At 40.2% G+C, this 26,321-nt stretch overlaps 1 protein-coding gene across 1 annotated transcript in view; it reads right to left on the bottom strand.

Annotated features, from left to right (window-relative positions):
- The window catches only part of LOC136517197 (midasin-like), a 45,421-nt gene extending 20,388 nt beyond the window's left edge, over positions 1-25,033 (bottom strand). Inside the window, 40 exon segments of the mRNA XM_066510725.1 lie at positions 136-315; positions 433-585; positions 2,134-2,241; positions 2,533-2,687; positions 3,069-3,195; positions 5,981-6,070; positions 6,140-6,281; positions 6,451-6,527; positions 6,614-6,699; positions 6,790-6,925; positions 7,340-7,576; positions 7,657-7,739; positions 7,973-8,038; positions 8,126-8,312; positions 8,388-9,929; positions 10,019-12,268; positions 14,664-14,969; positions 15,050-15,154; positions 15,260-15,455; positions 15,533-15,600; positions 16,126-17,904; positions 18,005-18,130; positions 18,577-18,750; positions 18,831-18,905; positions 18,986-19,117; positions 20,073-20,169; positions 20,254-20,353; positions 20,516-20,638; positions 20,832-20,910; positions 20,996-21,115; positions 21,208-21,317; positions 22,529-22,677; positions 22,777-22,928; positions 22,930-22,939; positions 23,035-23,105; positions 23,107-23,163; positions 23,166-23,198; positions 23,200-23,310; positions 23,496-23,580; positions 24,523-25,033. Coding sequence (XP_066366822.1) covers positions 136-315; positions 433-585; positions 2,134-2,241; positions 2,533-2,687; positions 3,069-3,195; positions 5,981-6,070; positions 6,140-6,281; positions 6,451-6,527; positions 6,614-6,699; positions 6,790-6,925; positions 7,340-7,576; positions 7,657-7,739; positions 7,973-8,038; positions 8,126-8,312; positions 8,388-9,929; positions 10,019-12,268; positions 14,664-14,969; positions 15,050-15,154; positions 15,260-15,455; positions 15,533-15,600; positions 16,126-17,904; positions 18,005-18,130; positions 18,577-18,750; positions 18,831-18,905; positions 18,986-19,117; positions 20,073-20,169; positions 20,254-20,353; positions 20,516-20,638; positions 20,832-20,910; positions 20,996-21,115; positions 21,208-21,317; positions 22,529-22,677; positions 22,777-22,928; positions 22,930-22,939; positions 23,035-23,105; positions 23,107-23,163; positions 23,166-23,198; positions 23,200-23,310; positions 23,496-23,580; positions 24,523-24,971 — 10,326 coding nt within the window. The 5' untranslated portion in view covers positions 24,972-25,033.
- Between the last annotated feature and the right edge of the window lie 1,288 nt (positions 25,034-26,321).

Raw genomic sequence — 26,321 nt, 5'->3', positions numbered from 1 at the left:
TTTAGAACAACAACAACAACAACAACAACAACAAAGCCTTTAAGTCCCAAACAAGTTGGGGTAGGCTAGAAATTGATGGTAATTAATGGAAGAATCATTTATGTTTCAAATATAGCTGCAAAACTAGACACATACAAGAACTCTATTGATATCCTCTTCTTTAATCTTCTTCAAATACTCCCTCTGAAGAGAACCAGATAGAGCAATTGCTAAGCCAAGTTTCATTTCATATACAGCAACTTGAATTGGCTGGATCAAATCAACATATTCCCTATAATCTTCTGTCAGCCTCTTGATAAAGTTCATGGATGTTATCTGCCACAAGATGATTGCAAAGTTAATCAGCTGCAGTTACCAGCAGTAAAAGAAGAATAAATAGGCCACTAGACTCTCAGCAAGAAGACACAGAAAATCAGTACCAAAAAATCACACCTGCCAATTGCAGACTCTGTCAACCTCTAGTTGCCCAAGTCCTTCACAATTTAAGTTAGCTAACAAGTCCTTGCACTCAGACAGGCGGTCCTCAAACTCAAGGCATGCAGCAATGAGACTCTTGTGTTTAGATTGTCGAGGACGAAATACAACCTGCAAAAATGCACACAAGGTTAAGCCCACCAGTTCTCCATTCCATTTCAAGCACAAACAGACTGCATTAATCGAATATTGGCTGATGATCCATCACATTGGTTCAGTACATTCTCTGAAGATAACCTCCAAGTAACCAGACATACAAATTTCTACAAGAGAGAACAAATATAACAAGTGTAACTATTGCCATCACCAAAGGTATCCTGACCAAGCACAGAACCTAATACAACCTAAACTGTCCAGAGATGCAGATAAGTAGCGTCACACAAAAATAAATTGTAGGGTCTGAATGGTTGCTTGCATTGCATTTGATCCGCAGCATGGAGGCCCGCGCTGACCTGCTTCTCAAGGAACTTACCGTGGCGCATTGGTCGACCACGCCTTCCTCCACCCTTCTTGCTTCCACCGGCACTAGCGCTGGTGACAATGCCCGCTTGCCGCGCAACACCAAATCCAGCACCCCGCGGGATACAGCACAGCAGCCGTCCAGCAGTGGCTCAGGGGATCGACCACCGGCAGCAACGGCTCCAGAAACTCTGGCTGTGGCGACAAACGTGGGAAGCGCAGAGGCAAGGGCAAGCAAGCAGGCTGCAGCAGTTGGCCCAGGGTCCGGCCCGCCTGCCTAGAACCCGTGGACCAAGTCCATCCACATGTGGCCTGAGAACCGTCCACCTCTGGCACCCTTGCCTGCCGCCCCTGCTCTCCAAGTGGCCCCAGCCAGCATTCATGCACCAGCCAGCCCTTGTGGCCCGCGCCAAGGGCCACTGGTCAGCGCCTCCTCCAGGCTTCTACAACCCCATGGTGGGCATGCCGTCACGGGCTCAGCCAACATGGGCGTTCTCCTTGTGTTGAACAGATAGTCGGCTAGGCCCTTGGGTACCTCCAGTATACGGTAGCCCGTTATGGTTTTCCATAAATTGATAGTTAGTCATATAATACTAGTTGGCAAGCATATCTTACGGTGGTCATACTTGCATAAACCAACCCTAGATCATCCTGTGCGAAACAGTCTCTAGCTGAGTTGATTCCCCATGGGAGCGAATTTTCAGGCTCGGGTTAAAAAAAAACCTCGTCCGTCCCATGCCAAAGCACAGATCTAAGGTCCGGCCCCGGCCGTGGTCGTTCTCACATGGGCTACGGTGCCGCTGTGTATAGGTGGGGCAGGGGTTTTCTCGACCAACGTGAGAAGGCCTTATCCTTAATGCAATACTCAGGGGCAGTCTTACCCCCCGCATGTCGAGTTTTTTATATACACCTGTACCCTACACCTACAGCCCCAAGATCAATCTATTGTTTTCCTGTCCAATTCCATTGCTTTCACCAAATAAACAACAAAAATACCAGAAGCTCACAAGATGCAAAGAATTAATATCTGCTATCTCCGGTCAAATAAATTCGCCATTTGCGACAAAGGAACCTAGCAGAAAAGAAACAGTTTTTCCCCAATCTAGACGCCATATTTAATTGACTGGAGGTATAAAATATCAGAATGCAGAAATGAACAGGAAGAAATGGGAAATGGATGATGTATAATTGTAATAGGACCTTTGCTCGGGTGTCTTTCTCATCAATTTCCAGCGATTGCAAAAACGTGTTGTCATGGCTATCTTCAGGGGAGCTAGAACCAGCTAATTCCTCACAATCATGACGAACCTGTAACAGCACAGCAGACATAAATTTGCCAGTCTTTTCCCTTTTCTTCGGAAGAGTTGGTTTTCTTTCTTAAAAAGATGAATATCAATTTGATGATACATGCCACATAGCTAAATTGACAATCGAAAAAACATAGCTCAATTGATGATACAAGCCACGGCGCATCTATGTTCTTGCTTGCATGCGTATTAAACAAAAATGTTCTTCCTTGCATCTCATTATGTATATGAAACTGACAATTCGGAGTACGGGATTTCAAGCCATGCAACAAGGTAACTAGAGATGTTTTACCTTTTCCTCAAGCTTCACCAGTGTAATTTTTTCCAAAATATGTGAATGCTTGTATGTAGATTTAAATGTAGGATCTGGACTGTATGAGCTCAACAATAACCGGAAGCGTAACTCTCCAATACGCACCCAAGCAGCTCCAGTATGCAATAAAGAGTCTGCACGAAATGATGAAACTATCAGAAACAACAGAAAATGTAAGCAACAAAAATAGTATAAACTAGAACCTTCTGCATGGTGAGGGGAAACAAGTACAGTAGACTTGTAATAGGTGGTTCTATATCCCATGGTTACATCTAAATCCAGTAATATCAAATCAGCAGAGTAGCGCATGACTGAATCATTCAACATAACCATATATTGTACCAAAAAGGCAACAATTTTTGGTACTTTAAATGAAAATTCAATCCTTTATGGAATAGAAGTAAAAAAGAATTACCAGGAGTGTAGGATGATAACAAAAATATAATCATAAATTACAGGGACATCAAAATATCAAATGACAAACCAATCCTGTGGAGTAAGATAAAAAGGAATACCACGGGAGTAGGATGAATACAAGTCCATAAGCAAGGATTCTACGAGTTTATCTGACGTTAATAGTGAAGCCAATACTCCATGGGTTGAGGATGATAACAGAGCACAAATGGTGTCCAGATCTTCTTTCTGCAATGGAGAAGAGTGGGTAAATGTGAAGCATCAGCAAAGGTAGCTGAACCAAATAGATTATAACATGAAAGAGTTAGTGCTATCTACAGAGATTTACTTGTCAGCAAACATTGTACACAAACTAACAAGAAATTACAAAAGAAAAAAGGAATACCACATTTTTCATTGTACATCTAAGCAATGCATTTAGAATGGAATGTATTGATCATAGACATGGCATCATATAGAAGTAGAGAACTCTTAATTTGATACAAGAACAAGGGAACCGAGGCTACACAGCACATCCGTGGCAGTGTGCTTTGATCCTTTTGTTGCAAATTACTTCTGTTTTAGCTCCCATACACTCAGAACAATGTTCATGGATAGGCTTAACACTAGAAATATTCTTAGAAGAAAAAAGCAAAAACTCCAAGGAGACAACTATGGCCCTGTTTGGATCCCTCTAGTTTTTGCCAGTTTTCAAGAATCTGGCTTTTGGAAACTGGGTGGGATCTAAACTGTACCAGTTTTTGCTCCCAGTTTTTGCCAGATTCTTAAAAATCAGGAAGCTATTGATATCCAGCTTTTGCCAGTTTCTTGTGACCCATAGAGCAATAAATGAAGTCAGATTCTTAAAAACTGGCAGATCCAAACACTCCCACCAGTTTTTGCTCAGAATCCAGATTTTAGAAACTAGAGGCAAACACTAGTTTTTAAGAATCTGAAACTGGTTCAAACAGGGCCTATAATTGTGTGCTCTGCAACAACAATACTGAAGAATCTGCTTTCCATTTGTTCTTCAGCTGCCCTTTCAGTCAGTTTTGTTGGCAGCATCTTGGAATTAGCTGGGATTTCTCTTTGGAATTCTTTGAAATGATGCATCAGGCGAAGCTTCAATCTCAAAGCACCTTCTTCATGGAGATTTTCACCATTGCGGCATGGGAAATTTGGAAGCAAAGAAACAATTTTATCTTCGATAGCTTTTATCCAGGTTGCTCCCCTCTGGAGCTTAAGTCCTGGGAGTTGTTGGTCGTCTTTTAGTTAGTCTGTGGCGCGTTGATGCGCTGGTCTCCTAGTGTGTGTGTGTGTCCTAGTGCTCTGGTTGGGTCTCCCAGACCCGTCTACTTGTTTTTCTACCTTAATGAAATGACGCGCAGTCCTCCTGCGTGGTTCGAGAAAAAAAATTATCTTTGATAGAGGCCGGCCTTCCTTTGTTTCCTGGAAGAGCTCTTTCTGTGTTGAGGCCAAATTACAAGCCCATAGATTTAGTGAGTTCAAGCGTCCTGTTTTCCTAGATTGTATAGCTTCCTTAGTTTACTTTTCTGCTGTCCCTCCCCTGGGTTTTCTTTTCCTCTGTTGTTTCTCCTCCCTTTGGAGGTTTTCTGTACAGCTTGTTTTTCTAATACAATCAGTGGGGGAGGCCCCTGCTGTATTTCATGTTAAAAAAAAACTCAGCACAGTGTTAAGTATTAATTTACATGATTAATTACTTCAGTTTTAGCTCACATACACTCAGTTCATTTACATGGTTAACCAATATTGAGTATGCTGAATTAACACTTCTACTTCTACTAGTAAGCATTCAATAGCTTATTTGCTAGTAGAAAATATTTCCTCTGAAAACAGAAAAATAAAAATATCTGAAAACTTAACAAACTTGCAAAGGGACATACAATTGGTGAAAACTTAACAAACTTGCAAAGAAAAATAAAAAGCTTTGAGCCCTTATTTGTTTGCCTTAGTGGTGGATGAGGTCACAAGGGACATACAAGGGGACATCCCTTGGTGTATGCTTTTCGCGGACGATGTAGTGCTAGTTGATGAAAGCCGGACAGGAGTGAATCAGAAACTGGAGTTATGGCGGGAGACTTTGGAGTCTAAAGGTTTTAGACTCAGTAGAACTAAAACTGAGTATATGAGATGTGACTTCGGCACTACTACTCGAGAGGAGGAAGATATTAGTTTGGAAGGTCAAGTAGTGCCTAGGAAGGATACCTTTCGATATTTAGGATCAATGCTACAGAGAGACGGAGATATTGATGAAGATGTTAGCCATAGAATCAAAGCAGGGTGGATGAAGTGGCGGCAAGCATCTGGTGTCCTATGTGACAAAAGGGTACCACATAAGCTAAAAGGCCAGTTTTATAGGACGGCGATTAGACCTGCTATGTTGTATGGTGCAGAATGTTGGCCTACGAAAAGACGACATGTTCAACAAATAAGTGTCGCGGAAATACGTATGTTGCGTTGGATTTACGGTCATACAACAAGGGATCGAGTTCGGAACAATGATATACGTGATGGATTAGGGGTAGCACCAATTGAAGAAAAGCTTGTCCAACACCGGTTGAGATGGTTTGGACATGTCCAACGGAGACCTCCAGAGGCACCGGTGCGTAGTGGAATCCTAAGCCAGGATAATAACGTGAGGAGAGGCAGAGGAAGACCGAAGTTGACTTGGGTAGAGGCAATAAAAGGAGACTTGAAAGGATGGAATATACCCAAAGACTTAGCCTTAAATAAGATTGCTTGGAAGACATCTATTCACGTGCCTGAACCTTGATTGCTTCTGCTGGGTTTCAACTCTAGCCTACCCCAACTTGTTTGGGACTTAAAGGCTTTGTTGTTGTTGTTGTTGTTGTTGTTATTGTTAACAAACTTGCAAAATCATCTATATATTGTGTTGTTGATAGTGATTCTATATTTCACGGCCATACAAGTAACATTTAAGAAAATATACATATTAACCCTTTGACATGTACATCAAACCTTTTCTAATAACATCAGAGGATGATGCACAAACCTCTATAAAACGTCTCGATTGTTGGAAGAGGACAGACTCTAACAGGTTGTAGTCCTCTTTCTTGAAATACTTCTTATGGACAAATATAATCTGCAAGATTTCAGAACAGACAACTCAATAGGGAGCTTCAACACAAAATATAGATAAATTAATCAATACCTGCTTAAATAGGGAATCAGCAGCAGAGTGCAGACTAGAAATGAAGTTTCCCAAACACGAAACACCTTCCCAGAGGTTTCTAGATGCAACTTTGAGCATTACACAATTCTTCAGATAATCCACCACACATAAATCCTGCTGGCTGCAGAGAGGGGCAAGAATATAAGTTTGTGGGATTGTCTTAACCAAAAGGCTTAAACATCATCAAGTTACTCAGTTTCCTGCAATAGCCACTAAATGAGCAGCAGATCATGCTCTATGCAGTAGACATAAAAAGGAACACTCCATAAGAAATAAACATCTAGGCATACATAATAGTATTGATGGCGTCCATTTTTGTCAGGTGTGCCAGGTCACAGGAATCATCATGTGTGACTGAGAATAGACTCTGAAAATAAAGCAAATCATATAAGGAAAGTATCATGGTTGTCTTAGTATATATAACTATAAAATGTGAGGGTTTTCGAGAGAGACCTTTGGGCTTCCTGAGCAATAAGTCCACAAGGAAGAGTGGTAGTTGTACCACATTTCAAGAATACAGCTAGCAACCTTTAAATGCGCTGCAAAAAAATCATGTCTCATATCAAGTTCTAAGCTACAACAGAAAATGGGACAAGCTTTGTCAGAAAATACAAAGGTTGCCTTTTTACCATTATCAACTTTGGCCCAGTCATGACAAATCCACCAAATTATCTGATGTTGAATATAGTCAAGAGGAGATCTTGAAGATGAACCCAGTGAGTAATCCATAGCATACTTCAGCAGGTACTCAGAATTCACAAGAATCTGTCCGGTAATAGAAAACTTTCAATCATTCTGAAATATAGAACCTATAGTTTTTCTTCCGTGATCATGATTCAGAATAAAAATGCATGCATGTAGATCGAATGAGTTTTCTCTTTTGATCTCAAAAGTTCCTCATTTTGATATTGATGAGTATCTGCATATATATTCTCTCGTATTCAGTATATTCTCAATACTTACCATGATGAATATCCTGTTCACTTAACTCTAGCTAGTTTACACGACCTTGTTTACTGCAGTGCTAGACAAAATAATCATTTTCAAAAAGAGTATATGAAAATACGCATGCCACTTCTTTGTTATAGTTTAGCACACAAAATTATCAGATCTTGCACCAAACTGTGGAAACAATTAATAAATGAGATTCAGAAACAAAGAAATTATTAACAGACAGACCTCATGAGCTTCAGAAGAATCTTTTTGTGTGCACTTGCATAGCTGTTGAAGTAAAAGGGTATCCAAGTTTAAACTCTTCAAGTTGAGCAACGGAAGACTTGCTAGCCAGCCCTTGAAACCATAAATGTTACATAAAATCTCAGAGGACACTGAGCAACAGAATTTAAATTCAGTCACTGATGTCTTGGACAATAATCCAAGATTACCCCTCACAAAGTTAACCTTTCCTACAAGCCTCTACATGAACAAAATACAATGAAATCGTAAGGAGGTTAGATGAAATGATGCCAGAAACATTACATGGGTACAAGAATAACCTTGTGAACTTCATCCAATTGGGGGCCCACAGTTAAAACATCTTCCTCGGTTTTCATTGTAGCAGTACAAGCCATAGAGACACCTTGACAAACAGAGAAAAGTAATCAGAAAGGAAAGTTGCCATCAAAGTCTACAAGACATTCGTAAAGACAGTTAACAACAAAGGGATGATGAGGTAAGCAAACCTAACATGGCACAATTAAATTAAGTTGTGCTAGAGGCACGAAAGACAAAACTGTTAATTGTGTTCCAAGATAAACCCCACGGACAAAAGAAAGAAAAGGCAGAACAAAAAAGAAAATTGCATGTGGCTACCTTCCATTGCTAGGAGTCTAAGATCCTGATTGGCTGACAGCATAGCATCAGTCAGTTGTTCTCTATCTGCAAGCAATAGGTATCAATTATATTCTAGATGGTGTGTGCATGGCTATTAATTGAGCAATCAAAACACATGCTCAAAGAAAATACCATCAAGCTCTATATTCAAAAGATTCTTCCTTGGCCACACATCTGCTGTGAAGGAAAAAAGTTCTTGTATTTTGTCAAATATCTCGCTAGATGATGGCAGATGAGGATGACCACCGTAAACCCACAAAGTTGGTTTTCCATATTGAAAATTGAGATCATGTAGATTGTTGAGATTCACACTTTCCATCTGAACAAGATGTCAATTTGCTGTTAATTGTACTATCAGAAAGAGAAGAAAAGAAATGGTCGGATGTTAACTTACCAAAAAGACGCCAACTTCAACCTGGAACTTTGGCGGCAATTTCAGTATTTCTTTCCTCAAAAGATTCCAAACAATCGGTAGTCCCTCTAACTGAGATGCAATCATCATTTTCCATATTGATCTGTGGTAATCAAGAAGGCGAGAGTATATTTTGAGCAGGTTCGGGAATTCCACAATCATTTTAAGTACCTCGCCCTCTAAGCATCTGAGGGACTTCAATGCTGGCAACAAAGTACATTTCAGAACAGCAAGATCAGAACATTTTGTCTCAATTTGCCATTGCTGCAGCGTAAGCCGTAACAAGCTCAAAGCATCAAAAGCACTACTAAGCCGGTTCTGGCATGCTTTCAGGCTATCACAACAAGCCATATCCAGCAACTTCTTCGAAAGTAAAGGAATATGCTGAGTTACAATATCGATCTTGTGATGGTCAACTATTTTCCGGTAACATTCAAGGATGCTATGCCAAATAGGATGCTCACTTTCTTGCTTCAGAATATACTCATAGCTCTCAAAAAAGTTGCAATAAGGCTGGACCAGACAGTTATACCAATTAAACCATATGGCATACAGTTCACAATCGTTTTCAGTACATTGCTCCATTACCCAGTTTGCAGCAAAGAAAAGCATCTGATCAGCTAAGCATGAATTGAATGCCCCAGTTACACAATTTTTGACACTCTGACCAGTAACCGTAGGAAACTGTAATTCATGTAAGCTTGTAGCAGGAAGAATAGATTGGCGGACGATATTAATATCACCCAACAACGATGAATTATCTTTCAAACTGCTTATCTGATAGGCAGCATATTGGGCACCCAATGACTGTAGAAACATGCAATTCCTCATAACGCAAGTTTCTTTTGAATACCAAATGAAATCCCTTAGTTTTTGCTCAATTGGCCAACCACCCGGCAAGGACAAAGATAATCCAGAATGCAAACCAGTTGAATAACCATCAAAAACAGTCAAAAACCTAAAGTTTCTTGCCAGAATTTCAGATCCATCAAAATTATTCAAAAATTTAAGTTTTCCTTCCTCCACAATTCTAGATCCATTAATTTCACCCAAAGATGGTAAATATGTGTGTTCCCAGCTCAAATGCAGGCTCCAAAGGAACTGATTTCCTTTAATAATCAGTTGTTGGAACAATTGAACCCAACGTGTGATTTCAAGAAGGGTAATGTTTATACCAACACGTGAACCTTCAGCTTTTGCATGCATGTGTGCTTCACACATTGACGAGACCAGTTCCATTCTTGGTATTCCACAAGAGATTAAAAATCTTATGACATCCTTCCGTTCACCGTCCCCAGGCACCTTGCTGCATCCTTCCAGATTCCAACTTTGGTCCATCAGAAAGATCTCCACTCCTCTGTTTCGCATGGCTCTTGAAACTTCACCATAGTTTGAATTTACTGTCAAAAACATTTTGAACTTATGGTGGGCTTTGATAACTACAGGATTGCCATCAACAAGACCACACTCATTGACTACAATAGACCTTTCTTGCTCAACCAAGGAGTTTATCCTATCAAGTACCTAAATGAATTCACGAAAGGAAAAGGTAAAATTAGCAAAAGCAAGCAGCAGGACAGAAAGGCAAAGTACACGAGAAGCAGAGAGCATACAGTAGGGTTACAGAAATTTGCATTATCCAAAACAATCCATTCACCGCGTTCAATGGCCCTGATCAAATCTCCCGCAACCCATTCGAATTTGACTGGTTGGTGTGCAGCTCCATTCTGCTGCAAGTTGTTGATGGACTTCAGTGTTTTACTAAGATCATCTTTTGTCTTTTTGAACTCGTCTTTTGTCAATGGTACAGGAAAAAACATTTCCAGATCACACTTTATCTGCTCAACTATTTCAGCAAGCAGGCTTAATGAAGGCAAAGATGCATTCCCACTCATTTCAATGAATTTCGAAGTCCTAATTGACGAGTGCCCTTTTTCAGCCACAAATTCAAACCATTTTGTAAACAAACCCCTTTTTTCTGCAATAAAATTCTTCCGGTTAGTGTCAATACTCAGGCTGAAATACACATCAACGTAATGCTCAACTTCTGATAAAACTGCTTTGTAGTGCCTAAAGAAGTTATACTGCTCAAAGCATCCCAACAATTCTGACACATCAGTTGCAGACGACAGATTCAACTCATTCAACGTATTTCCCGAAAGCTGAGCCAGCAAGCGGATTAATGATGTTTTACCAGCTGAATTTTGTCCAATAAGAATGCACAACCAACCTTGCTGGATGCAGTGCATGGCTGCTTCAAGACTATTAAGGACACCTGGAAATATGTTGAGTTGATTGTTTTGCACTTTATATGATTGGATGAGATTTCTTCCAATAGAGGCACTTCCAACAACCAAGCAATGTGGATTAACATAGAGCATTTTTGGTTGGTGAATGCTCGTCTTTTTCTTAAAGACCTCCTCATAAAGCTTAACAACTTCATGGCGATCAACCAAAGTACGCATTCTTTGAAGATAGACAGTATTTAAAAAACAGTCATCCTTCATAGGATCTGAGGAACCTGCTATCATCACACAAGACCTGATAATATCACGTAGATTAAATTCCCAGGGAGAACCTTGTTGGCCATACTTCCTATACACCATGGTATCCATATATAGCCTGTTATTAAAGTGAATAAGATTTCGGATTAAACTTTCAGAAATCGATGGAAATTGTTTTTGACAAATGAACAGATAATCTTCCTCTGATAGCTCATCAACATAAACTTTGGTGAAGCGGTTCAGAAAGGACTTGGGAAGACCTTTCCGCCCACCACCTTGCGATGAAGGATTCTGGCATGCAAAGACACGAAAGGATGATGAGCATTTGTAAGTTTGACCAAGCTCAGGTATGAAGACCTCAGCACGGTGGTCCAGAATGGCATTCAGACCCTCTAAGACAGATTGTGGAGCAAGATTGAGCTCATCCAAAAGAACCCAGCTTCCATTTTTTAAAGCCTGAAGAAGAATACCATCAGACCAGGAAAATTCCATTCCATTTCCCCCTTGAGCTGGCAGGTCTGAACCTAGAAGATCCATCATGTCTGTCTGTTCAGATAGATTTATCCGTACAACATCATGACCAGAAAATTTAGCTAATGCTACAATTAAACTTGTTTTTCCAACTCCAGGACTACCTTCCAGAAGAAGAGGTTTAGGTAGTTGCATACCACGCAAAACTCGCAAGACATTCTTACTGGTCGTGGGCGCCTTTATTTCAAAGGCCTGTTGCTTACAAGCAGAATGGCCTTCAGGAATATAGAATGGTGCAATGCCAAAATGACCTTCCAAACAACCATGATCTATATCTTCTTTTTTCATATTGTCACCCCAGCCATAATTATTTAGATCATTCAAGTATGAATCTACTGCCTTACCCTTAACTTTCTGCAGTTCTTCTAGAAGGAAGGACAAGCAAGTATTCCTCATCTCAGTAGCCTCAGTTTTAGAAACATTTAGGCCTAATGAGAGCCCATCAAGCAAAATAAGAAACAGGCCATGTATCAAAGCTTGCTCTGGCCCAAGATTTTGCCCAGTCACATTTATAAACGAAATCCATGACAGCATGTCCCGTATCGTGAGTGTTCTTCCGATGTGCAATTGGTTGAACCACTTCCAGAAGTTAACGATGCAATCTCCAAAGCAAGAGAAGTCAGTTTTGGTGAACCTCCCAAAAGTTATGCTCTTAAGTTCATCAACATCAGTAACAGCAGGAACCCAAATTTCAGTAAATCGATTTCTTAATGCAGGAGAAAGCTCTTTTTTTCCGTAGTCACCACCAGGGTTCATCGTTGCAAGGATGAAGAAATTTGGATGTGCTACAATCTTCTCTAACACAGAACCACCTTTCTCAGCCAATGACTACAACAGTACAAAAGCGCATATAAATATACATAGAACTTAAGTTCAACAATTAAAAAAGCAAATATTCAATAGAAATGAATTGTATAGAATAAGTTTAAGCATATAGATAGAAAAATGACCTCTGATTCTGAATATACTTTTCTTTGCACAGTGGCCACTAATCCTATAACTATTCCCTCTGATTCCAATGTAGGTCGTTCTGAACTTGTGATCAAGGATTAAGGAAGTAGTCAAGTAGATCAAATGATCTTAGTGCCATTAATTTATTATGTATTGAGAAAGATTACTCGATCATTTATGAGTGTGGTAGCATTTATTAAGCAGGAGCAAGGAAGGAAGAAAAGGGTAAAAGATGCATAGAAGGTCTAAAACCTCCTACACTTGAAAAGTTGGAAGGCTTAAAACAGCCTAAATTTGGAGAGGAGGGAATACAGTGCATAGAGAGGGGCTCACTACTTAGAAAGGAGCCTTCGAAGCAATGGAACAAGGAAATGATACTAGTAGGTCTATCATTAAACCTACTTCCATATATGATAATATTTTTTCCAATAAGGTCTAGACAGAAAAAGTATAGCTAAATATGGAGAACATGACAGTGTCCAGGCTCCTAGTGACATCTTACAAATGAAGAGACCAACTAATTAGAAGCATCATTTTTTGAGCAGTAACTGAAATATTTTGCCAGGATTAGGAAGGCTTTCCAACAACTAAATTGTGTGGCAGAGCACAGAAACAACAAACTTTCCGAAAAACACCTTATGTCCACCAAAAATCCTGAGGGGTGTGTGGTGTGGTGTGAGTTTTTTTTTTGTATGGGATATTTTGAGCCTTCCTTTTTTTCCCTATCTTAATGCAATGATACGCAGCTCTCCTGCGTATTCCAGAAAAAAAAACTTATGTCAACCAAGTTACGTGTTTAAGTTTGCAGGACCCTGAAACTAGTCAAGTTCACAACTTCATCAATCTGACTCATAATTATTAGGTTCTGAAATTGCAATTCTGTCCCTTTTTGTGTGACCTCGGTATTCTACTTTTTAGTGCAAATGGTCCACCATTGTTTAAATGTTTTCATATAGAAGGGGGCACTTCCTGAATGAGAGCCTAGTCCCAACCATCTAGCGTGTGTTTGGTTGGAGGGTTCAACTGGGTTGGGTTGGGTCGAACCCACTTTTGAGGGTGTTTGGTTCATACCGCAAAGGGAATATTCCCTCCAGATGCGGGTTCATCCGATTCCTGAGATTTGAGCGGACCGGGGCAAACCCACTTCGGGCCCACGCGAGAGATGACGAGTGGAGCTCGAGGGCGAGCTCGAGGATGGCCGGTGAGGGTCATGGGCGGCGCTGACTGAGCGTGGGCGGAGCTCGAGGGCGGACCTGGGAGCAGCAGCGCACCTGGCGAGCAAGGGAGGCGCGCCTCGCGTGGATCTAACCGAGCGGCGCGCATGGCGGAAGCGCACACCTGCGCTTCGCGGGGGCGGCGCGCATGGCGGAGGAGGCGCTCCTGGGTGAGTGGCGGCGGGGCGCGGCCTAGGCGAGCGGCGGCGGCACGAGCTGGCGAGCGGCGGCGGCACGAGCTGGCGAGCGGCGGCGCGGCCTGGCGAGCAGCGGCTGCGGCCTGGGCAAGCACGGCCATGATGGCCTGGACGAGCGACAGCAGCAGCGTGGAGAGCAGCGACGTGCTGAAGGTAGAAGAAGACAGAGAGAGGCTGCCACATGGGTCCCACTTGCCAGTGTCTTATCCCGCTTCTGTGAATCCTCTAAACCAAACAAAGAACTGGAATGGACCCAACCCAGTAAACCAAACACAAGATGGGTTCGACCCATTCCAAAAATCTGGGTTGGGTCCAACCCATCCCCAGTCATCCAGAACCAAACACATGCCTAATGTGCAGGAGCATACGCGCATACAGTTCCACGTAAGTAAATTATTAATCCACCCTATACATCAAAAATCCGCCATACATTTATTCTAACTGAAGCAATCAGAGCATGTCTTTATGTGGTAATAAACCATAATTGGTGTGGCCTTCCACATCCATTCAACAACATGCATGGCATTAAGATGGAAAAAGGATGGCATTAGAATTAAGATAAATATCAAGCCAAGTTTACTAGCTTAAGAAAACAATATGCAACGAAACAACAAAATCAACTAAGATAGCTGCTATAGAACCCACAATTTGAGGATATTTAATCTAGATGAGCTCCAAGTTTACAGCAGGAAAGCATAAAAACAATCAATGAACAGCACTCAGCAAAAGGATTCAAATATAGTAACCAAACAGAACAGGTTCCATTAAGCCTAGTTTGTTTGCATAAGATAAGCCCAGAGCTACTGTTTCCTTCATCCTTCATAAGAAAAACAATGAATGGATAATTAAGAAAAGGCATACCAATTTTCTTTCAGGTTCTAGAACACTGTTCAAGCGTTCAAGCACACTGTCATCAGCTAAAGAAATTTCATCAATGAGGAAAAGATCACCATTCTTCATTGCTTGAACAAGCGGTCCATCCTGCCACAGGAAAATTGCCTGCCACCTCTTGTGGAGGTGCATCAAATCCAACTTGATTTGCTCCATGGCACCAAGATCTTGAGCTGACACCTCGGGAAACAGATATTTTTCCTTTCTGTATCTGTCAAGTACTTCATTCAGATGACTGATGACACTATCAGCTCCAGATACATCAGTTTCAAGTGGCTGTAAATCATGGATAAATCAGTTAATTCACTTTGATAAGTCAATGCATAAATACCACATCGAGAAACCAGATAGCTTACCACATTCCCTGCAACATAAACAAACATTTTCATCTGTTTGATTTTTGGAACAAGATCTTTGAACTCAATTGCTATTCTTGACCTATCACGTATAGGGCAGAATCCCTGCAGGTAACAGCCAGATCATAGATAGTGAGACACATATTTCAACAACAGACAATGGTATCTAGAGAAACAGGATTCATAGACAACTTAGAAACAGTGACGCACCCCAATGAAGTCTGATGTCTCTGTATACTGATGGCAGTTCAAAATGTGTAATTTTGATCCAAGGACAGCACTTAGAACCTGGCAAACAGTTGTTTTCCCACCACCAGTTTCGCCAACAAGGAGAACAGGTTCGCGTGATCTGTAGCAACGCTCAATAAGGAAGTATAGCCTCCACATACTTTTTGTCCAAGTGATACTGCAAAAGAAAATTAAAAACGCATCTGAACCAGAACTATACGAGTACACTATTAAAAAAAATGCAAACAAACTCACTTTCCAAAGCAATCTCGTACTCTTAGTTTGATAGCATCAAGGGATAAGTTATCTTCACGGGTGACTTCCTGCAAGAATAAACCACCACTCAAGATTAGTACCCTAATCCCTTTCTAAGCAAAACTTCACAAACTTCCATTAACAAATGTAAAAGTATGATGTTGTATTAAAATTCTAATTATGATGTGACACATAAGAAACTACCCTTTCATCGATGAAATGACACGGTCAGGTCACTGCACGAGCAAACGGTACCCAAAACTTAGTACCGCTTGGTCAAACAGGATGTGCACTGAGCTAAATAGCAACCATATGTTTAAATTAAGTTGTATGTTAATAGCTCCAGTAAAAAAAAAATCATATATGTAAATCAACTGCATCCACTAAACACTCACAGCCATCTAGAAAACAATCTATCCGACAAAAAATTAAATGTTCAGATTGCCCTCATCCTATTTGGTCAGCGCCACTACATCCATGCAATAAAATTATGATCATGAATGTATATGTTTTGCTCATGAACTTTCATCCTTTGCAGGCACAAGATAAAACCGCGAAATTAAAATGATGCCATAGAATGATGGAATCATTACCGAGTTATACAGATCGGCTATGTTGAGCTTTACACGTAGGTGACGCTCCAAAGCTTCTTGAACAACAACTTTCTCATTGTCATCCCTTAATCTCTCTGCCAGCAGTAAATAGCCATCTTTCGCCAGATCTTCATATGACTTCCCTTCAAATGTCCTGTAACGATTGGCCCAACGAAATAGATCCCTAGGTGTTATGAAACCATGTTTGCCAGCAAACACTCTACTATTTTGTCTATGCGTTTGCAATTCTTTCATAACTTCAACCATTCTTTTCGCATAACTGGGAGCAATTCTACATCGCTGCTCCAAAATCGTGACTAGCTCATCTTCTGGTATTTCATCAACATGCACTTCAATAAAACGGTTGCGGAATGCCCGGGACAGCATTTTACGCCCCCCATAAAGCATAGGTGGGTTTTGTGTGGCGAAAAGCATAAAATTAGGGTGTGCATGTATAGTCTCTTGCAGCTCTGGCACGAAGAGCTCCCTGTTGTCATCTAACAGCCTATTTAAAGCCTCCAGGACATCAGATGGTGCAAGATTTAGCTCATCCAAAACAATCCAGTGTCCCTCCCGCACAGCCTTCACCAAAGCACCCTCCTGAAACTGAAGCTTCCCTTGACTGTCGGTCACATAAGTACCAAGATATTCTTGAAGATCAGTATGCTCATGGTTGTTGATTCGGACAAACTCATGGCCAGTTTTTGCAGCAAGGTACCTCACAAGGCTAGTTTTGCCACTTGATGTTGGCCCTTGTAAAAGAACAGGGTATCTTCTAATATAAACAGCACGGGCAAGGTTGATTATGTGCTCAGTAACACTTTGAGTTAAAACATAGCTCCGCAAAAATTCATCTGATTCACAGCCACCTAACTGCATAGGCTTTTCAATGAAGTAATCAGCAAAAGAAATGTTAGGTGGCACTCTTCCATCTAACAAAAGTGAAACTATTAAGTTCTTAATGATTTTTCCACTAGGGGCATCCAACATTGTAAGAAAGAACATACAGAAACCATCATAAATGGCCTTTCTGAAGCCAAATTTTTTCTCTGCGTTTTTTATATATCCTAAAGCGCGGGATAGAGATCTCAAACTAAATTGAGGCTTCTGATTAGCACCATCCTGCAGTCTCTCCTCACATTCCTTTTTTGCAACTTTATAAAATCGAACAATAGTATCTGTAACTCCATTTGTAACATTCAGACCATCCAGATATTTCCTGACAAAAAGGCGTAGATCATCGTCATCCATAAGATCATCAACAAAATATTCAGTAAAGCGGTTCCTAAAAGTGTACGGCAGTTCTCTTTTCCCAGCATCAGTTGCTGGATTCATGCAGGCAAATATCCGGAAGCAAGGATGACGTTCAACATAATCCACATCTCCCCTTTCTGCCAGGCAAAGTGTGCCCCTCTCTCCATCCAGTACAGCACCAATTCTTTGAAGTGTCTCTGGAGGTGCAAGGTTAACCTCATCAAGCAAAATCCAATGGCCTTTCCTTAAAGCTGAAATAAAAGCACCCTCCACAAACTGAAATGACATGCCAGTTGCTGAACCAATTTGACTACAAGCTATATTTAGTTTGGAAGAGAAGGTGTCCCAATCAGAAACAACATGGGTTGGCAAAGGCCTTTTTCTCTTTGAACCACTTGAAGACTTAGAAATCCCTTCAATTAGCTTCTTAGCCGTCTCAACACATCTTGCCAAAGTGTGTAATAGTTTTATCCAATTCTTTTTCATTACACACTCAGCACAATGCCGTAGAATACGTTCATTGCCCTGAATAAGTGAACAATTGGGTAAATAAACATCAAGACAGAATTGGAGCGAGGGTGGTATGTCTTAGTGTCACAATATGAGAACCAAGCAGTAAACACACCTTTTCAGAAAAACTCTGACAAAAAAGAACCTTGAACTCCGTATAAAGAGGAAAACATATTGACCGAGCATCTGTAGGCTTAAATCCCCCGAGGAGATCAGAAATATCACTTTGCTGGCTTAAGTTCTGAAATATAAATAAAACAACATTAGATTATAAATGATAAAAATTGTGAGACCAAAAAAATGTGATTTGAATATTTGACACAGCATGTTCTGGACTTTCTATGTTTGACACTCTGAAAGAGGTCCAACAATGCACGAAACAACTGGTAAACACAAATACAGTTATGATGGCATACAAACAAGAACTATCAACATAGGACACTTCCAAATATTTAGAAGACAGGCATTTTCCAGTTGAGACATAGTATATAAAACATGTTATTATGCACGAATTTCAGTGGTGGTGGTGAAGGCAGAGATGGTCCAGGCTTCACAAACATGGTAGAGGGGTAGAAAATTATGACATTATATTTATACATATGCAACTCAGTGACAACAGTAAATTTCACAGATGCAAATATGCAGTTGTTCCAGCTTAGGATTGTTTATGTTACTGATCTAACATACCACCACAGTCAACGGTTGTTTAAGCCAGGCAGCAAGATTCTGCACAGTAGTAGTCTTCCCAGTACCAGTTTCACCAACAAGAAGAATGGGCTCATTGAATTTTATAGAACATGCAACTCTTTCAAGAATTTCTAATGCACGCCGAATATCAGCAAAAGGCCCTTTCTGGATTGCCTACATATTTGAAGCCAGGAGTTAGCAAACAAATGAAAGCTTGACAAAGAGATGTATCAAGTAAACCAATGATTATTTACAGCTTTGTTGTTGTTGTTGTTGTCGTCGGAGCACGGCAATGTAACTCTACCAACTTGCAATTCTGTATGTCGGGCCTGTAAATTACGAATGGTTGAACATATGAAAATCCAATAAACAAGACATATTTTCAGATAAGAAATGAATATACACATGCCTGGATGATGAGCTTTTCAGTAGGTTGCACTGTTTCTCCTCGGTAAGGAACACCTAATATTCTAGCAATTTCTCCTGCTACATATAACCTTTTCTCCGGAGATGATAATGAGGCAGTGAAAATATCAACAGCCTAGAATTTTACAAAATAAAAAGAGACAAAGGTGCTTGAGATGCCTGGAAGACTAGGTGTTTTATTAAACAATGATAATAATAAGATAGCACATGTAAATTCTCCCATGTTCTCAGAACAGTGTAAGTTTATATAGGTCGTTTAACATTTACAGGTGGTACTATTTATAAATGACAGTGAAACTAAAGCTACTTAAACTCTGAATAAATATTCAAATGAAAAATTGTTTAAAACAGCTGGTAGGCGTTGGCCACAATCAAACCATGAAATTCAAATTTAACTCCAACAATAACAGCGATTTGTATTTCTGCAGTGTGTACGAAGTAATCCATAAGCCCAAACTTGAAAATGAAGGGTCAATGGGTCATAACAGTTGTTCACATCCCTAAGTGCTACTCCTTCCGCTCCAAATTACGGTTCACTTTAGCTTTGTTCTAAGTCAAATTTCTCTAGCTTTTACCAAGTTTATTTATTTTTCATGCACCAACATCTACAAAATCAAATTAGTACCATTAAATTACGAATAAAATATGTCTTGATAGTGCATCTATTTGTAGTTGGCGATGTTAATATATTTTTTTAAAAAAAACTTCGTCAAAGCTAGAGAATTTTGACATAGGACGAAGTTAAAGTGAAGTATATTTCGAACAGAGTATATTCCAAAAGGCAGCATAGCAGCAATACCGTGAAAGCAGCTATCGAACATTCACACTGCAGGTCTGCCAGTTTCACTTACCATGGCTTGCAAGATGCAACTTTGACAGCTAGATCATGTCACAATATAATGAGATATTCCTATAGTTACAGTGCATTTTTTGCAGAAGTAATTTATTATAAGCAATAAAACAACATGCACAGTCCAAAACATGCTCCATTAGAAGAGAAAGCAGCAGCAGCAACAACAACAAAGCCTTTAAGTCCAAAACATGCTCCATTAGAAGAGAAAGCAGCAAACCTCATGATAAATTAATTTGCATCCACTAGAGGCAAATCTGAGGTCCTCAAAGTTGAGATCGATCCCTAATATTCTCTTGCACCATTTTAGCAGGTCCCTACGAAGTAATAAGATAACTATAAGTATCCATTATCACAGGTCGATAGCAGGCAATATGCTGCAAGAATTATGAATTGTGCACCTTAACGAAAATCTGTGCAGAACACCATCATATAAACCTCCTGCTAAGTTGAGACCACCAAACTGATAAGATCCAAGAGAGTTGACCTTTTCAAAGGTATCTACATTGCATACAATAGGTTCGTTATTCCCTCTGGACTCTGGTCAAATAAACATGATGTTTCAGGCAGCAAATTTGACTTGCATGTATTTTAATTTTGCTGTCTGAAACATTATCTAGAAGTGACTGAAGGTAGAAAAAGATACAAGTATGTTCCATCTACCTATGAGTTTGGAGGAGATGGGCTCCAAGCTTGGGTAGCACCCTTTAATTATATCAACCATGTCACCCTGATTAGGTTCTCCCACCATCACTTTTCTCCACAATGCACTAAATGTGAGTCTCCCTGTCAAAGGAGCAAACAGAGGACATGAATCAGCACATGTGCGAGATTGTGGAAATATATAGCTGTTTCTGTGTGGTCAAAACAGTCCTGATCATTATTGTTGCTTATCAATTTTTTTAGTACACCGCTACAGGTATAAACTAAGAAAATTTCTGCAGCATGCACATATATAATTAAAACCAACTGAACAAACCTGGCAGATCATGGGAGACATCATTCTTTGATGTCGTGATGGTAGCAAAGAATCGGAAACTCTCAGCAACTTCCACAGCCTACATGAGGCAATCGTGACTTATAGAACCTCTATTACAGTGGCACTCATGAATATCATCAGAAATCAGTAGTAAGGTGTCTTACCTCTGCATGGCCAACTGAAAAGGTATTTGAACCTTCCAATAAAGGTAGTAAGATTGACTGCACATCGCTAGGTGCTTTGTCTATGTCTTCAAACACAATCCAAAACCCTTTGACAATAGCCTACTCGGAATAGGATGAAAAGATATTAATATGTATGGGAGGAAAAAAAAAAGTCACCTAGGATTATATGAACAGTACTCTCCTATACAGACCTGTGTAAGTGAACCAGGAGCCCACTTGAATTCACCAGGTTTCTCTGTGCAAACGTAACTTCCTAATAAGGTCCTACCATCCATTTGCTCATCCATGTGGATAAAAAGTACTGCAAATAAAATCAGTAATTAGCACTTTGCTTAAATATATAGAAATTAACAATGTTACCAAAGATGGCTATAAAGATTGATAGAAGGGATCAATAGTGTCATGCCATCATCAGGGATGAGACTACATGTTTACAAAAAAAATTCAATAAGCAGCAAGTTTGTATTGGATAAAGATGAAACAGAACTATGGAGTCAAAGATTTTTCTAGAATTAGTGAAAGGTTCCAACCATTGGGCTTCTTGACTAAATAACTCATCAAATGTTAGAATTCAGCTGGAACTTCACCATAGAACACAGATGATGGAAGGGGACTATGCAAAACAGATATGATCACGAGAATAACTAGGTAGACCTATCCAACTTGTGACTTAGAAGACAGTTTGATATGAAACCACAATAAAATAGCAATCCTACCGAACTTTTCTTCTGGTCTACGACTTATTGAAACTTATTTCATCATCAATCATCTAACGAACCTATCTATCTTTTTTTTTCTATTGACTAGTACAGCATATGAACAAATAAACAGAAAATGTGATGTACATGCACGTAGTGAATCTCCCCTTGCATGTTTCTGGAATATGAAGAAGCAAAATTCAGTTCTGGAACCAGTAACAACAGCCGGCGTATATCACCGAACAAAACAGGATAGTACCATGCAACAGATCTTATTGTTCCTATGCATTACTCCTTTCACACATTTAAGTATGTGGCTCAGTAAGCATATACTCCCTCCGTCCCAAAAAGAATGCACATCTCGCTTTTCGAGTCAAACTTTTTTAAGTTTGACCAAATATATACAAAAATACTACTCCCTTCCATTCCAAATTATAAGACGTTTTGGCTTTCTAGATACATAGCTTTTGCTATGCAGTTAGATATAAACTATGTCTAGATACATAGTTAAAGCAATGTATCTAGAAAAGCCAAAATGACTTATAATTTGGAACGGAGGGGGGTAATATTTATGACGTGTACTAAGTATCATTAGATTACTAGTGGAATATATTTTCATAATAAATGTATTTAGAGATACAAAATGTTGATGTTATTTTCTATAAATCTAGTCAACTTAAAAAAAAGTTTAACATCCTCAAAAAATGAGATGTGCATTCTTTTTGGGACAGGGATTAAACCTTATCTATCAGTTGGGCAACCTTCAGACACTTTTTAACTTGAATAAATCTTCATAAACATATATCATAAATACCTCGATTTCCAACTATTTGTGCCAACTTGTTAATAAGTGCAGTTTTTCCAGCGCCAACAGGCCCATAGAGAAGTACAGGCCACTTCTGCCCAACTGCCATCAAAGCTACCTCATAACTCTTTCTTAAAGTAGCAGTAAGCACAAACGGGCTGACAGAAAAAAACAATCACAAATAAGTGTAACAACACAAATGCAGTGAGAAACAATCAAACAAGGAACAATGGAAAATAAAGGTGAAGTGCTCATACCTTCCAATGCTATGATTTCCTCCTGTTACAACATCTGGACAATCCAACCAACATTCAGGCAAAGTAGTGAGACCATCTATACTACTTTTCGAATTTCTGTTGTCATTCTGAAGATATAAAGAGGCTTTCTCTAAGGAAGTATCCATGCAAAAACTCCTTCCACCTAAAGGAATAACAGATTGTTATCAAAATACCATGGTCATCTGTGTCTCCAACCAAAAGAAACAATAGCAAAAACAAGGGAAAGTAAGAAGGAACCTCAGAAAACATTTAAATGCTTCATCTGCTCCCAGGCCAAAACTTTCAATAGCCATATCACTTGCTTTTAAAAACCACCATAAGAATATGTATTGTGCACCATTTCAAGTCCAATCCCAAACAGCATCAAGTGAGCAGTCAACTAAACTATAGTCAGTGGTACTAATGTACAAGGTCTAAAAAGCCAAGACCAATCCCATTGTTCACAAATACTCTGGGCTCCAATTCTAGAAACCGGTAAGATACTTGTGCAGCATCAAGAAACAAATGCAGTTCCTGAAAGCAAACAGTATCAATCAAAATGTAAACCATTTAAGTTTAAGTACAGTCTGAGTACAACTCAAATCCAACAGTTAAAATCACTTGCAGAGTTGAAGTTGTAGTGAGAAGCTGTAAAGCAGTTATGCAGGTCATATAGTGGAGATGAGAGGGCCATGCATTTGACACATATCAATAAGTACCTTGGAAGTAACTTGTGATGGGAAACTTGCACATAGAAGCCTTTGGAATGGTGGTGGAGAAAACTTGAAGTAGTTCAAAACAGGTCTGCCAGAAATAATAGTGGTAAGCTAGTTGCATGACATAAATCTAATCTTTGTTTACATGCCATGATTGCGCAAAGATTCAACTAGTTAAGAGTTGGCAACAATTTTGTCATAAGATAGATACAATGGACCATAATAAACTATATAAAGCTCCAAACCAATGTGTGCCATGGTTCATTAGCAACAAGCGGGCACATGTAAAGTTCCTGATAACTGAAAACCAGTGCATGTAACTTTTGGCATATGTAACTACTAATCCTGAGAATGGTTCCAGGATCTTCTAATCCACTGAGATACCGCAAGCTTAATGGCGTGCAAGCTCAAATCAGCAGATATTTTAGTTCCACCTGAAAGAAGATACTTGCATCTGTGAAAACTGCGGCATTTGCTTTGAATCAAAAAATTATAGTAGGTTTGGACTCCTTCCACCCAAATCATTACCCGACATGGATTCCACAGAAGGCCAGATTCACAAACTTTGAAGAGCAAAATTACTGCTCCCTGGCAAGCAGGATTCATAATACAGGCTTGATGGAAAATCCAAATAACACCAACTAGAGAGGTTATTCTTTTCCCCAATATGTGCAATTGGTAAACTAAAACATGCCTATACTTCAAATTAGGCTGCATGCATGTCACAGGAAACTAATTCAAATTAAACACAGCGGTTTGGAGGTGGCAACATTTTCATGGCTCAGTCCATACTAAATTAAACATTTTACAGCAAGCGAGGCTCAATGTTTACTGTCTGATAATACCAAAAAAATGATCAGTGCTCAGTGCCTAGCAGAAATCTAGTTATTGTGGTCAATTAGGCGCCTACCCAAATGGCAAGTACAAGCTAAGAAACAGGTTAATTGCACTGCTCCAAAATTTAATGGTGACGAATTGGGAGTGCAAACAAGTACAAAAGTGGCTATGGGCGGACCACTAATCACTTCACCTGAGCAAGTAGGGTGCGAGGTCGAGGGCGCGCGCCAGCGCGAGGCACGCGATCTCGTGCAGCCGCAGGCGCCTACGCCTGGAGAGGTAGAACTCAACGACGCGGACGTCCCCCTCCCCGGCCTCATCCTCCAGGAGGGCGTCATCATTCCACGCGTGCAGTCTGGCGCGGGCGTCATCATTCCACGCGTGCAGTCTGGCGCGGAGCAGCGCGACGGCCTGGTTGATAAGGGCCGGCGCAAGCGGGAGGAAGCAGCCGAGCACGGGGATGGTGTAGCGCGGGTGCAGCAGTGGCTCGGCGAGCGCGGCGGCGACGTCGTCGTGGGCGGGGGGCGCGGCGGCCGGCGACGAGGCGAGCTCGTGGAGGCGCGGGTCGGAGTGGAGCGTCGGGCAGCGGGCCAGTAGCCGCGCGAGGGCCTCGGCCGTCGAGAAGACGCCGTCGAGCGACATGGGCGCGGTGCGGCAGCGGCGGGGCGGGGCGAAAGAGAACGAAGGTTTGTGGGGGCGCGAGTATATATATTGGGTGGTGGTGCCGTGGTAGTTTTGGTTAGGGTTTTAGTGCGGGTTTGCGGCGGTGCGAGGTTTTGAGCCTTGGAGCCTTTGGGAACGCTCGACCTTCGGGGCTGTAAGGGCGCGTTTAGTTCCGAAAATTTTTGGCTTTTGGCTACGGTAGTATTTTCGTTTGTATTTAATAAAAATTGTTCAATTATGGACTATTTAGGCTTAAAAGATTTGTCTCGCCAATTACAGGCAAACTGTGCAATTAGTTATTCTTTTTACCTACATTTAATACTCCATGCATGTGTCGCAAAATTTGATATGACGGGGAATCTTGAAAATTTTTTGTTTTTGGGTGGGATCTAAACAGGGCCTAAGTGTCTGTTTAGTTGCACTTCATTTTGCAAAAAAATTCAAGATTTTCCGTTCACATCGAATCTTTAGACGTATGCATGAAGCATTAAATATAAATAAAAAATAAAAATAATTACACAGTTTAGACGAAATTCACGAGACGAATCTTTTAAGCCTAATTAGACTATGATTGGACACTAATTACCAAATAACAACGAAAGTGTCACAGTACCATTTCCCAAAAAAATTCACCAACTAAACCAGGTTTAAGACTCACCGACGACCGCAACCTAAAATAGAGTGCTCATTTATTATTTGGGTTAGCGTTACATGCCAAATGTTTAATATCTATTTATGTCTTCTTCGACAATAAAATTTAAAAAATAATCATTTTCTGTAAATGGGTCTTCTAGGTCGACAGGAGAGAAGATACTCATATTTGGATTATGCCTCTTCTGTCACCTAAAATAGATCTTTCATATAGTTACTCTGTTGGAGGCTATAGATATTGTGTTGTAGACCTATTTTAGATTTGGGTTATATAATGGGTTTCCTATTGGAGATAGTCTAAACTGTGTTTACTCGTGCTGTCGAGAGTTTTGAGTCCGTTTATAACTGACTTAACTAAAATTTAGTCCAACATCATTTAAACGGGCCTTGTCAGTCCCTCTGTTTATATAAGTTATTAGATTAGAAAAAGAAAGGTTTATTTATTCAAAAGTATTAGAAAAAAATTTGCCATGTTCTGGCAATATAAGATCAAATATAACTAGGAGAAACCCCGCACGTGCTCGGGCTAGAAATGCAAAATAAATAAGTACTCCTTTTTGAAATGCAGAGGAAATAAGTAGTCCTGAAATGCAAAAGAAATAAGTAGTCCTTTTATTGGCTAATAACATATAAGCTGGTACAAATGTTTGTGTGTGTTCTTTTGCATAGTAAGTCCTA

The sequence above is a fragment of the Miscanthus floridulus genome, chromosome 17 (genome assembly GCF_019320115.1).
Source record: "Miscanthus floridulus cultivar M001 chromosome 17, ASM1932011v1, whole genome shotgun sequence".
NCBI classification, from domain to species: domain Eukaryota; kingdom Viridiplantae; phylum Streptophyta; class Magnoliopsida; order Poales; family Poaceae; genus Miscanthus; species Miscanthus floridulus.
Note: the sequence above shows the minus strand (reverse complement) of the source record. Positions and strands in the feature narration are given on the sequence as shown.